We start from the raw sequence: 13864 nt of genomic DNA on the forward strand, positions 1-13864 counted from the left end.
TTATACAATCTCCATCAAAGTCCATGTAGAAATAGAGAGACCCATGCATGCATGACAGCATATCTCCACTTCACACGTAACTACGTGGGAAGCTCACTTCCACTGAAACCAAACAAGCCTCCCACAAATTCTATTCCCTCATTTATTTCTCTATATATACAATTTCACTTAACCACAGACTCTATCCTCTACACTAATTAGCACATTTCATTAATATACCACACACAAACATACACACATTACCAAACAACATTGTACTAATATTATATGGAAAACAGTTATGTTGGTCAACAAGAGCAATGCTTCTCTTCCATTGACCAAGTGTCTTACAGAGGCGTCCGCCAGAGAAAATGGGGCAAATGGGTGTCGGAGATACGAGAACCCGGTAAGAAAACCCGGATTTGGCTCGGGAGCTATGAGACAGCCGAGATGGCGGCAGCGGCCTACGACTCTGCATCTCTTTATCTCCGAGGGTGTGGGTCTCATCTGAACTTCCCCGAGCTTGCCCACAGCTTTCCTCAACCGGCAAGCTCCAGTTCCAATCACGTTCAAGCTGCTGCTCAAGAGGCAGCACTAATGTTTAAACCGGATGGGTCTAATGAACCAGAACTCGGTTCTAGTCAGGGGCTTTCTCGGGTCGGATCGTCTCCGGATCAGATTCAGGCGATTAATGAATTTCCATTGGACTCTCCGAGGTTGGGATGGATGCATGACTTGGCAGTTAATGATTGTGCAGAGTTGTACGGACATTATTTTGTCCAATACGATAGGGATGATTTTTATGAAATGCAGCACCAACAGTCCATATGGGATTTTAGTTGATATTAATCTGCTAAATTACTGAAAAAATTACTCGATTCTTTTTATGATGTGTCACCAACCATTTACGGTATATATCAATTTAACAGAGTTAATTACCACAATCAAAATCGCCATTGATCTAATTCCTTTAACTTCACAGTAGATATATGAACTAAATTCTAGTTGGATTATACTTCCAATTCCATGTTTTTTTTTGCCATAAGATAATTTTTGTAAGTCTATAATAATATCACAGATTAGATTGTAAACTTAATTCTTTTTCATTGTTAATGCTATATTTACAGTTAGGAAGAAAAAAAACTAAGAATGAAATGAATCGCGTTATGACAAAATGATATTAAACTCTCTCTCTCGAAAGTAGTTAAAAAAAAAAAAAAATTAGCAACAACGACTAACGAGTGTAATAGTTTTATGGGTCAAATTATTTGCGACATAAGTATTCAAAATTTTCCTGATTCACATACACATAGTATGAAATCTCCAAATCATATATCGAAAGATGATGTAACTATGATAGAAGATTATATATATTTCTTCGACATGGCAAAATTATAGGATGTAAACTTTGATAGAGATTATATATTTTTGTTAGAATTTTTTGTCGACATGGCGAAAAAAAAGAGGAACTGATTTGATTATGGTCGACATTGCAATAGAGGGAGATAGACAACATCACAATACAAAGTACCGTGTCTCCTACCGCCGGTCAAAGGGTTCGGTCCCTTTCACGCACATGCCTCCCATAAACCAGAATTAATGAATATGTTAAGAGTTAATTAATTAATCCTATGAAGTTCTTTAACACTAGTAGAAATTGTCATATCATATTTACTTATTCCATAGGTTCATATATAGGTTCGAGTATGTACATAATTCTTAATTACTCTTTTTTTGGAATAGTGTTAAAGTACACTCATGAGTTCTTGAACAAAAGAACATGTGAGTTCAAAAGAATAGAATATAAAGCAATATTTTGTTATACTTGTTGAATTCACATGTAGGGTCCGTCGAGAATATGATGTTGTGGAGAGATTCAATAATACAGAAAGGGTGGTTAGACTGAGACCAGAGACCTTTTTGACCACCGGATGGTCCGTACTGATTGCGATACGGTGTGGTGGTTAGTGGCGGTGGTGACCATTATGCAGCCACGTCACGCAACCATATCTTCTTCTTTTTTCTTTTTCTTTTTTTTTTTTGTTTTCTTGAGAATTCGACGCACGAGGTTTTACTATAAATCAATAAATTATTTGGATGCAGAACATTTTTTGCTAGTCCGGCTTTAGTATTACTGTTTTTTAGTTTTATTTTAATGGGCTTCTCCGCACCTTCGTTATGAAAAATACACTTTTTCTTTCTTTCTTTTTTTCTTTTCTTTTTCTGGTCAATGTGATAAATAGTCTATGAGTAGTTTACATATGTTATCAGCACATTTGCTGTCAAAGCTGGAGCATTTCCTAGATTTTGACTCTTGATATTTACATGGCATCAACTAGATCGATTCGAGAGCTGAAGTCCGAATTAACACTTACAAAGGACTGGAATTGGTAACTTCTCTTTACATTTGGTCTTATAATAAGTTCCCACACAAAAAGACACAATATAAATTGAATTACATGACATAGATTAATATTTAATCTGCCAGCAAAAATATTAAAGTTATTGATCTTTATGATTTTTTTTTTGTTTCAATATATATGAAATCTATGTTGAAAGGTTAAAAAAATTTTGGAACTTTTTGATCATATTAAAATATCTACAAATCTACAATATTATTACAGTGACCAATATTTAATATTTTAAATTTTTATCTTATTTTTATCTAGTTAAAATATATATAATACTAGATGAATACCTGCGCTATGCGCGGGCTTATAGCTTACCGCTTTTTAAACAATTTGATTTTTTATGTAGAGTTTATCTATTTTTTAATTGTGGAAATCTTGAAAAATATAATTTGATTTTGATATTTTTTTTATACTTCAAATAGCTTTTTTCATTTTGCAATTGAATTATTAGATACATGCATAGACAACTTTATTTTGAAAGCTTAACCATTTTACAATTCTTGTCTAAAACTTCTAAAAAAAATATTCCAAATGAAAGCTTGATCTAAAGATGCATATTTTGTAACAAAGAGTTTTTTAGCTTCTCAGTTATATACTATGAACTACTAACATTTTAATTTATCAAGATTGATTAAGATAGACATCTTCCTTTCATGTTAGCTCTTCAATTTCTTGAATATAACTCTAGAATTTTTTATTTATTTATAAGAATTTCATTTAATTTTATTTTTGACAACTTCTAAATATTAGAATATGAAAACTCCTTCCTCTTTGTCTCTGTATTCTGCTAAACCAACATTCTACAATTTTATTCAATTATCTTCCATTTGATAGTGAACAAAACTTCAATCTTCTTCAAAAAAAAAATTTTAGGGACAAACTTTCATGAATTTCTCTACAATATTAACAAATATCTCTATCACTGCTGCAACTCTTCAAACTATTGACAAAATTATGACTCCTAAACCATATATCCATAGATTCATGGTTTACGCTGAGAGGAAGAAGTGGCTCTTGATTCAATCCCGATACTTTTTTTGTCTTTTGGTGATGCATCTACTTTTTTGGGAAATGTTATAAGCCTCTCTAATTTTTTTATGTAAATATTAAAACTGTTTTTGTAATATAAAAAAGAACAAAATACATGAATAGGTCTTTTTGCTTTTAATGAGGATAGACAAGTGGCACTCTCTCCACTGCTGATGTGTCACTCAGATGGAGAGAGTTGGCCATCTTTCATAATATAGATTCCTAATATGAAAACTTATAAATTTTAAGTAATTCAAAAATACCATGACGTTTGAAATAATGTGTGAATCGAACAAAATAATTATAGAATTAGATCAAAACCATCTCACAATCTTATGTAATTTTCCAGAAAGTAAGCTCAAAATTTTAATTTTTGTATAAATAATTTTTAATAAATTAAACTAATTTACTTAAATAATACCATCCCACCATCTTACTTAAATTTGATTCCGCTTGTCCCCGTGAAAATTATAGAAGATTAAAACATAGAAATTAAACCCAAGAATTCAAACCTATAAATTTAATTTAATGTTGGTATAGTTCTGAAATGAAACCAACCACAGAGTGATATAAGGTGGCTCTAGATTCTTGGGGCTGCATATGTTTCTGATTAAAGAAGGGATGAAGGAAATGTTAATGGCATTTTTTTGGTTTTATGGGCCTGTAGTTAATTAGGTCCAAACCAAAAAATACAGGTGTCAGCAATATGGTAAGCCAAGTGTCATCTCCTTAGCAAAAGTTGAGAAAAACCTTCTCATATAATTTATTATGAAATTCCTAATATGAAAACTTATAAATTTTAAATAATTCAAAAATACCATAACGTTTGAAATAATAAGTGTGAATCGAACAAAATAATTATAGAATTAGATCAAAACCATCTCACAATCTTACGTAATTTTCCAGAAAGTAAATACAAAAATTTAATTTTTGTATAAACAATTTTTAAAAAATTAAACTAATTTACTAAAATAATACCATCCCACCATCTTACCTAAATTTGATTCCGCTTATCTCCGTGAAAATTATAGAAGATTAAAACACAGAAATTAAACCCAAGAATTCAAACCTATAAATTTAATTTAATGTTGGTATAGTTCTGAAATGAAACCAACCACAGAGTGATATAAGGACTCTAGATTCTTGGGGCTGCATATGTTTCTGATTAAAGAAGGGATGAAGGAAATGTTGATGGCATTTTTTTTTGTTTTATGGGCATGTAGTTAATTAGGTTCAAACTATAGTTATTTACGTCCAAAAAAAAAATACAGGTGTCAACAATATGATAAGCCAAATGTCATTTCCTTAGCAAAAATTGAAAAAAACCTTCTCATATTATATAAGATTCGGTTTAATTAAGCTGTTAACTAAAAACCGGATTATATAGAATAAGAAATCTATTAATCAAGACCATATCAATTTATCTGGAAGGCATGTACAAAGTTTTTATTAAACAAAACGTTGATGTGTTAATTAAAGTCCAAATCATATAAATATTCAAAATTTTCTTCTACCAAAAGAAGAACAATTTTAAAATCTGGGTTGTCTTCGAAATACACACTATTTGTACACGCTTAAAGACAGCCTTACTAATTTATACAATATCCATCAAAGTCCATGCCGAAAAAGAGACCCATGCATGCATGACAGCATATTTCCACTTCACACGTAACTACGTGGGAAGCTCACTTCACCTGAAACCAAACACGCCTCCCACAAATTCTATTTCCTCATTTATTTCTCTATATATACAATTTCACTTAACCACAGACTCTATAACTCAAACTTCTAAACTAATCAGCAGCATATCTCAGTATACACTGTCAAACACACACATTGCTAGACAACCTTGCATTATTATATGGAAAACAACTATATTGGTCAACGAGAGCACAACTTCTCCGTTGACCAAGTGTCTTATAGAGGCGTTCGTCGGAGGAAATGGGGCAAATGGGTGTCGGAGATCCGGGAACCCGGTAAGAAAACCCGTATTTGGCTCGGGAGCTACGAGACAGCCGAGATGGCAGCAGCGGCCTACGATGCTGCGGCTCTTCACCTCCGAGGTCATGGGACCAATCTCAACTTCCCGGAACTGGCCAACAGTTTTCCTCAGCCGGAGAGCTCGAGTCCCGAGCACGTTCAAGCGGCTGCTCAGGAGGCAGCACTTATGTTTAAACCAGGTGGGTCTACTGAACCATCTCTCGACTCCGGTCAAGGAATTTCTCGGGTCGGATTGTCTCCTGATCAGATTCAGGCTATTAATGAGTTTCCATTAGACTCCCCGAGGATGGGGTGGATGCAGGACTTGGAAGTGACTGATTACGAAGAGTTATACGGACGGTTCTTTGGTCAGTACGACAGGGATGAGTTTTTTGAAATGCAGCAACTTCAGTCCATATGGAATTCTAGTTGATATTACATCTGCTTAAACATCTTATTTTATTTATGATGTTACCAACCATTTAAGATTTTGATTTTACTGATTAACTATTTCATGAAATACAATAAAATTTTGACCCGAAATTAATGTTTTTCTTGGGTAATTTGTAATCTTTTGTCAAACGAAGATGTGACTGAATCAAATATTATTATATTTTTGGGCTTATGGTCTGCCAGATGATTTGGAATGTTTTATAGGAGAAATAAATACATTTTTGAAGGAAAGAATCAAAAAACACTCCAAGGAAATAAATAATGTTATCTTTTATTATATTGATTAAGAAAATCCATTAGATAGACATATACTCCATAAAAAATTATTACAAACCATTCGAAATGGCCACCTTAAAGTACATGTTTTTTTTCTTCTTCCATTTTCTCTACTTAGCATGAGTACCCATTTAAAACTTTCTATTACCAAAAGGAATATAATCATCAGTGTGAAGAACAACTGTTGTAGTCAAGAGACAAGAGTACGTATAATAAAAGTTTTTAAATTAGCACATTTATGATCAGTTTTTATTATTAGTCCTAACTGCTTGAAATTTGTAAAATCACTTTTGGATAGATCCTAATGGAAAAGAGTAAAAATGACTGTTTGCACAAATTTGAAAACTGAATTTGGAGAATCCAGTAAGTGATGACTAGGAAAACTCGTAGTTTATAAAAGTTAGAATAATCGCAATTCACTAATTTGCATTGATATCATAGTTCACTCCGTGTGGGGGCAGAAGAGAGACGATTTCAATATAATATGCCGCCCCGAATCTTCTGTGGCCCTACGATGCATTTGACATTTCAGCTTCAGCAATAACTTTCCTTATCCTTAATTTATCTTCAAAAGTTTTCGATATATTTTTATTAACCGACTAAATCCTCACTTTAATAAAACGGAGTACACAATTTCAAATTGGTAAACCATATAATATTAATATAAGTTATAACTAATATTAATTATTTGATAGATTATATGGATTAATTATTTGATAGGTTATATAGATTTAGGATTAGGATCCTTTTAAAATGGATATTCCAAAATCTCCAAATAATATTTAACTAATCACATATAAGCAAAAAAATCTTAGAAATTAATCACTCTTCCGCAGATTATAAGTGATTTCCGATTATACTAAAAAAATAAAATCTAATCTAATTTTATCAGAAAATTTTGACCGAGTAATGGGCAAAATTTGAATATTTATTTTGTTGAATTGTATAGTTTTATATACTATAATAAACTTTTAAATAATTTAATTTGGAATCTTTAAAAATATTTTAATTTGATATTTTTAAGAATATCATAAATATATGATAGATAAATATATGATAGATCAAAAAGTTAAAAATTATAAACACTCTAATTTGATTTGTTATAGCACGGATCAATAATATGTCACTATAATATGAAAAAATTTCAAGAAATATGATTTCTTGCTATAGCACGGATTAAAATTTTAAAAATATGATGTCTCTGATTAAATTTAAGTTTGGAATAATGTTGTTTGGTAGGCTTTCTCGGTCACGATGATTTTGATAAACATACGTTACATATTTGATCCTAAAATTAATATGCGCTATAATATATGTTAAGTCATAGAATTAACAATCAAAATGCAATATATAATTTTAAACACTAAACAAATCAAATAAAATTAACAAAAAAAAATTAATTTTTTATCACACAACTTAATCCGCGTTATACCGTGGGCCAAAATCTAGATATACTCGAATATATTTTACAAAATAGATGTTATTTTCATAAGTCATATTCAGTATATGATTTCATGACATAATGTTCTATCCAAAAAAACTTTTAAACCAAATAAATAATCACATATACGGATGTTTTAAATAAAAATTATCAAATAAACATGAAGAAGGAATTTCAACCCGTGCTAGAGCACAGATTCATATTCTAGTATTTTTTAAAAGGTCTAACGACAAATATTAATTGTATCAGTGTGCTGGCTTATACATTTTTTAGGCTTATGGACAATTTTTTAAAATAGGCTTCTTAGGGCATTATTACTGGTAATTACTCTTGTAATTGCTTTAAATAAAAAAGTAAGAAAAGGAAGAGAGAAGAGAAATCACGAGGAATCGATGCTTGGTGAAGGACTGGAAGAATCGTTGTTTGGACAGAAATAGAAACGTGTCATTTGCTCATTGGTACATCTTTTAAAAAATAAATAAAAATGAATAAATATAATAAAAATATATTTTTTTAATCTTCTGAAAAATGTTCACCCGTTTCTCGAGGAAAAATGGTCTTAACATATCAAAGATACAAAAAAATAATAATTAAAGACCCTTTTACTTATGAAACATATATATAGGGTGGTCCTACTGTTGGCTTTGTAGTTAAGCCGGCACAGTCATGGTGATATCAATTGGTATGATGATCGATTCTTAGTATGATACTAGATTACGACCTGCGGTATTAAGTTTTTTTTTTACTATTTTTTTACTATTTTAATACTAATTTTGCTAATGTACTTTTTTGTTAATTTTAGTTATTTAGTATATAATTTGTGGTATACCGCACAATAATTTTTGTTTAATACAATCTTAATTAAATCAGTTTGATTCGACATATTTTATATTGGTGTTGTTAAAATAGTAAAATGAGGATTTAACTTGTATTGAAGTATCATATTAATGATATTTTATTTTTTAGTATTATCAATTCAATCATGTAATGTCATATAACCTGTCGTGTAATATAACTCGTTTGTGTTATTTTGAAAATTTAATATGTTTAAATATTCATAATTTTAAACTTTTATTAAATTTAGATATATCAGTATAAATTATAAACTTCTTAAAATTCAATAATTGACTATATACGGTAAATTTACTAAATATGTATGTTGAACACACACTTTTTGTATTAATTGAGTAATATATGTTCGTTTAAAAAAATTCAAATCACAATATATGTAAAAAAATACACATTTTTATTAACTTTTATGTATTATATGATGATTCACTACATTTAAATTAAAAAAAAATGATAGGAGAATAATCTTTTTTAATATGGAAATATCTTCTAAATATCTATATTAATTATAGAACATTATATATATATGGAAATTTAAAATATTTTAGTTTTGTTTGGTTATAAGGATAGTAGAAGAGTTAACTAAACTTGTTTGGATATGAGTATAAGCATTAAATGGCATTCAATGGTAAATATTTCCATAAATATATTTTTGAGCAAAAATTGCTGCAAAAATACTAGTATAGATATTTGTAGAGTAACTAGATTTTAACCGGCGGTACACCGAGTGCATATAATTTTTATTATTATTTATATTTTATGTTGTATTTTTTTGTTAAATATTAGATGTTTTGTAAACAGAGGAATAACTAAAATGTTCCGGCTGTTTTTACGGTAATATTTATACTAAGTTTTTAATCCGCAATATATTTCATGACTATTTGTTTGTTATATTTAGTTTGTTTTGTTTAGTGTTTGAGGTTCTATTTTGAGTTTTAATTATTATAACAAAAATAAGGGATCTAAATACATAATAAGTATGAATCGAAGTTATTCTTACGTTAAGAATCAAAACTCACAGGTATTGGAAAACAAAATGGGAATCGAATTGTTGTTTTCTTTATTTACAAATGATTCAGAGATAGAATATCTTCAAAACACAATAGAAGTGTGGTTAAATATATCATTGTTTCTAGTTCCATATTGATTTTGATGTAATTTTTTTAAGTTAGAATAGAATATAAAATATTTAAGGAACAAAATCTGAAGTGCTATTTTTAGAAATGTTTAAGAGATTAACTTTGAAAATAAGTTTTTAAATAAGTACAAATAAAAAGGTAGAGCCCAAAATGTACTTAAAAATGTATATATAGATTCAACATAGTTCGATGAACTACTCTAATGGTTCTCGCGGTTTTTTTTTTTGTGTCGTCGTGGTTCTTTTACTTTCGGATGATTATAATAATCTTACTTTTTGTTCTCATGCATAGATTTTGATATTTTGTTATAGATACACGAAAGAAAAAAGAAGAAACAGATCGGTTTGGCGTGATCCGTGGATCCCTGATCAACACCCTCGACCTGCAAACGGTAGGGGACAACAACTTCATCCAAATTTAATGGTAAACCATTTGATTAATCATCGGACTACAGAATGGCATTTACCTATACTTCAGGAATATATGGATCCGGAGGATATTCAAACTATTCTTAGTTTTCCTATTAGCAAGTCTTTTAGACCAGATCGATTGGTGTGGCATTATACACAATCTGGTCGGTATTCGGTTAAGTCAGGTTATAAGGTAGCTCAAGATATGAAGGCTGAAATTGAGTATGGTCCCAATTTTAATGCTCTGAAGGCTAAGGCTTGGGATCTTCCGGCACCACCTAAAATTAATCAAACACTTCTTCTGGCAGATAGCTTCGGGTTCTCTTCCGGTGACGATGCGATTAGCCTCCCGGGGAGTTAATTGTGATATAATATGCAAGAGATGTGACTTGGAGGAAGAGTCTATTAACCATACCTTATTTGAGTGTCCTCATTCACGTCAGGTTTGGGAGAGGATTTTTTATGGACCTGATACGGATAAGTTCCCATTTGGTTCAATCTATTCAAATTTAGATTTTATATATGGCAAAGTTTTAGCACATATGGCTTTAGGAACTACTCATAGCTCGATTCCGTGGCTGGTCTGGTTCTTATGGAAGGATAGGAATAAAAAAGTTTTTCAAGGATTACAATCAGAGCCAATGGATATCATTAATCAGGCTTTACATGAACAATTGTGGTGGAAGGAATCCCAATTAACTGCAAGGGTTGACACTGTTTTGACGGATTCTTTGATTACGCCGGAGTTGTTAATTCATTGTCAGGTTGATGGCTCGTGGAAAGCCACAAAACCACATTCAGGGTTAGGATGGTGGTGTGGTGAAGGTGAGAATCAGACTTTGGTAATGGGTGCCAAATGACAACGTCGCAGTGCATCCCCACTTCATTCAGAGTTAGTGTAACACCCGCAAACCAATTTGAGTGTTTTGGGTGAGGGTGTCGATCGACACCAAGGGGGTGTCGTTCGACACCACTGATTTTCTGGTTCGACCAGATTGAGTTTTTAATCGATTTGGACCGGTTTAGTTTAGGGAAAACCATTAAACCGTGATATTTAAGTGGGAGAACGACCTAGGTCGTGTTTTGTTGTTGCCTAGCCGCTGAAAACAAAGAGAAAGAGGAGAAGGAAGAGTAAACTTGATTTTGGTGTTCAAGCAAAAAGGAACAGAATCGTCAGGGTTTGGGAGAAGGTGGATCTGTATACTTAAATCGTTTTGAAAGGTATTGAGTTTTGGTAGGGTTGTAGCTAAGAGATTTTCGTACACTCTCCTTTTTACAGAAGTGAATTTGGGTTAATATTCTAGGAGATATCGACAGTTTCGTGGGGCGTTTCTTCTCAGTCGCGGATTGAGACCAGCGGGAGTTTCGGGATCGATTGCGGTTTCATCTGAGATCTGATCGTGCTGAAATTTTGTGGGAAGCTTCGTGACGCCTAGGAATAGCTTTTCACCGGAGGGATTTGATAGTTAACGGTTCATTTTCATTTTAGAAGGTGAGTGCATGACCATGGCTAATCTAAGCCTTTGATTCCCTTGTTCTTGCTTGTTGTTGCTTGTTTGTGTGTTTTTCTTGCTGGGATTGGTTGATACAGGTTCCTAAGGAGGTATAAGGCTTGGGTATTGAGTATTGGGTGTTTTGGAGGAGATTTGGGAGCGAGATTCGACTCTCGACTTCGCGCGGATCGCAGTTGCAGAGGGAGTGTCGATCGATACAGCTTGGTGTCGGTCGACACCAGCAATTTGGCATCGATCGACACTGTAGGGTAGTGTCGGTCGACACCTTTGAGCCAGTGTCGGTCGACACTAGGCTGGTGTCGGTCGACACATCCCTTCCAGCGAGACGATGATTGATTTCCTGGTTTGTGTGTTTGTTTGTTGCTTGTTTTGGAACTTTGGAATCATTGTTGCTTGTGTGTATAGCCCAGTAGATGGGAGGATTGCCTCACTGAGTGTTTATCAAATACTCATGCATCTCAATTTGTGTTTGTGGTGCAGGTAAAGGCAAAGTGTGATCGTGGAATCAAGGCAATGAAGAGGAGGATGTTCTAGGGACTCGATTGGATGTTGTCTGGCATTGCTAGGTTGCTAGAGTTGGGTCATTAGAAACATTGCTAGGTTGCTGGTTCCTTGTTTCTTGTTGTTTGGATTGATTATTGTTGATGATTATGGTTATTGGTTTTTATTGGAGTATTATTGGATATTATGTTGGTGTTGTTATTTCCGCTGTTGGTTGTGATTGTGGTTAGGTGGCTAGTGGGTATGGGACCACTAGTTGTAGTTATTTATTATATAATATTTATTATTTATTATTAAAAAAAAAAAAGGTCGGTCGTTTCATTTTGGTATCAGAGCCCTTACGGTTCTAGGTTTGGGTTCACTAGGTTTCTGTTGTGATGTTTGGGATTGCATGTCTTGATTGATTATGTGAGTTAGTCAATTGTGTGTGGCATGGAGTCCTAGAACATCCTCTTCGAGCCTTCAATGAGATTCCACGGTGAGTTATTGTTATGTTTCTTTGTGTGGTATTGATTTGTTTTCTGCTTGTTAGCCTCTGTTCTTGGAAGATCAGTGGTTAAGGTGTTTGAGTAGTTGGTCGTGGACGGGGACGTGGTCGTGGTCATTGTCGGGCGGGTCCCGAGGCCAGCGAGTGTGTGGTCCAGAGTTCCACGAGGAGGTACGTCAGAGGGTCGCAAGCGTATCAGGAGGGACCAGAGGGGATTAGCCGGTGAGCGTGCCGGGGGTGCTGGGAACCCAGGTGTGGGGTTGCAGCAGGTGGAGCCCAGGGTCGAGATGATCGCTTGGCGGATCTGTTGGCGTGCTGTTGGAGCGGTTACCGAGAGGGGTACCAGTGTAGGCTCCAGTTGTGCCGCATGTGGCGGGGTGCAGTCGAGGGCTGCGGATGTTGAGGACTTTCCACCTTATGTTAAGAGGATGGAGCGGTTGTAGATGACCGGTATGAGATTATTCTCAAGAGGTATCGGGCCTAGAGAGGCGGATAGGTGGACATATGCAGTTGGAGCAGATATTTCTCTGTTTGGGGGTTAATCCAGTTGGATATTAGAAGTTTAGTGGGCAGGTGTAACATTGCAATGTTATACTCGGACCACAGGAGGTAGTTGTGTCGAGAGATGTTTATAGTCGTTAAGGATTGTTGCTCCTGAGGGGATGGTGATTCCCCTGAATACCGATAGCTCGAGGGGCTGAGGGCTCCGAGAGTGGCAGAGGGGACGTTGTTCTCCTGAGGGGATGAGTAGTTCCCCTGATACCGAGATCTTGAGGATTGTGGTCCAAGAGTGAGACGGTATAACTCGAAGACGCTGGTCTGAGAGTGAGATCGGTATGACTCAAAGGTTGCGACCTAAGAGTGGAGGAGGTGGGAGCAAGCAATGTATAGAAGGTGAGTATAAACACCACGACGGAATGTCGACCTCGAGAGTGATGGTGGTTTAATCTTGGATTTTAGGTTTTTGTTGGCCGTTGGGCCAGGGTTTTATGAACCAGAGCAGTTATGAATGTGTGGCTGTTTTGCTAGGATTGTGAGGCCGGTGGTGCCGGAGTCCCAGGAAGGGGAGTTACAGCAGGATTGAGCCGGGAGAGGCATGTTTGCCAGATACATAAGTTCACGAAAAGCCTTCATGGCAGGATAAACTAATCGTTGCAACGATGTTGGATGAAGTTCATTGGAGATGGAAAGGGTTGCTAGATTCAAGGTTTTGGTAAGCTTGTTGGAGGGAATAAGTCAAGTGGTTTGAGTTAGCGGCCTGAAAAGCATTTGAAGCGGTGAATCAGAATATGCGAGCGTATGGTACTTGTTTGTTTTATTATGTTCGTATTGATGATTTGCTGTGGAGAATTGCCAAGCGGAAAGCTATCTTTGGAATAAGCTAACTTGTGGAAG

The 13864-nt window shown here is 34.2% G+C and overlaps 2 protein-coding genes across 2 annotated transcripts; both read left to right on the top strand.

Moving 5' to 3' along the window:
- On the top strand, window positions 215-867 carry LOC104757730 (ethylene-responsive transcription factor ERF022-like). Its single transcript, XM_010480499.2, has one exon. The coding sequence runs from the start codon at window positions 268-270 to the stop codon at window positions 820-822; it is 555 nt and encodes a 184-aa protein (XP_010478801.1). The 5' UTR covers window positions 215-267; the 3' UTR covers window positions 823-867.
- On the top strand, window positions 5207-6073 carry LOC104757729 (ethylene-responsive transcription factor ERF022). Its single transcript, XM_010480498.1, has one exon. It carries the CDS (start codon window positions 5281-5283, stop codon window positions 5830-5832), a length of 552 nt encoding a protein of 183 aa, XP_010478800.1. The 5' UTR covers window positions 5207-5280; the 3' UTR covers window positions 5833-6073.

This window comes from Camelina sativa, chromosome 17 (assembly GCF_000633955.1).
Source record: "Camelina sativa cultivar DH55 chromosome 17, Cs, whole genome shotgun sequence".
Classification (NCBI taxonomy): domain Eukaryota; kingdom Viridiplantae; phylum Streptophyta; class Magnoliopsida; order Brassicales; family Brassicaceae; genus Camelina; species Camelina sativa.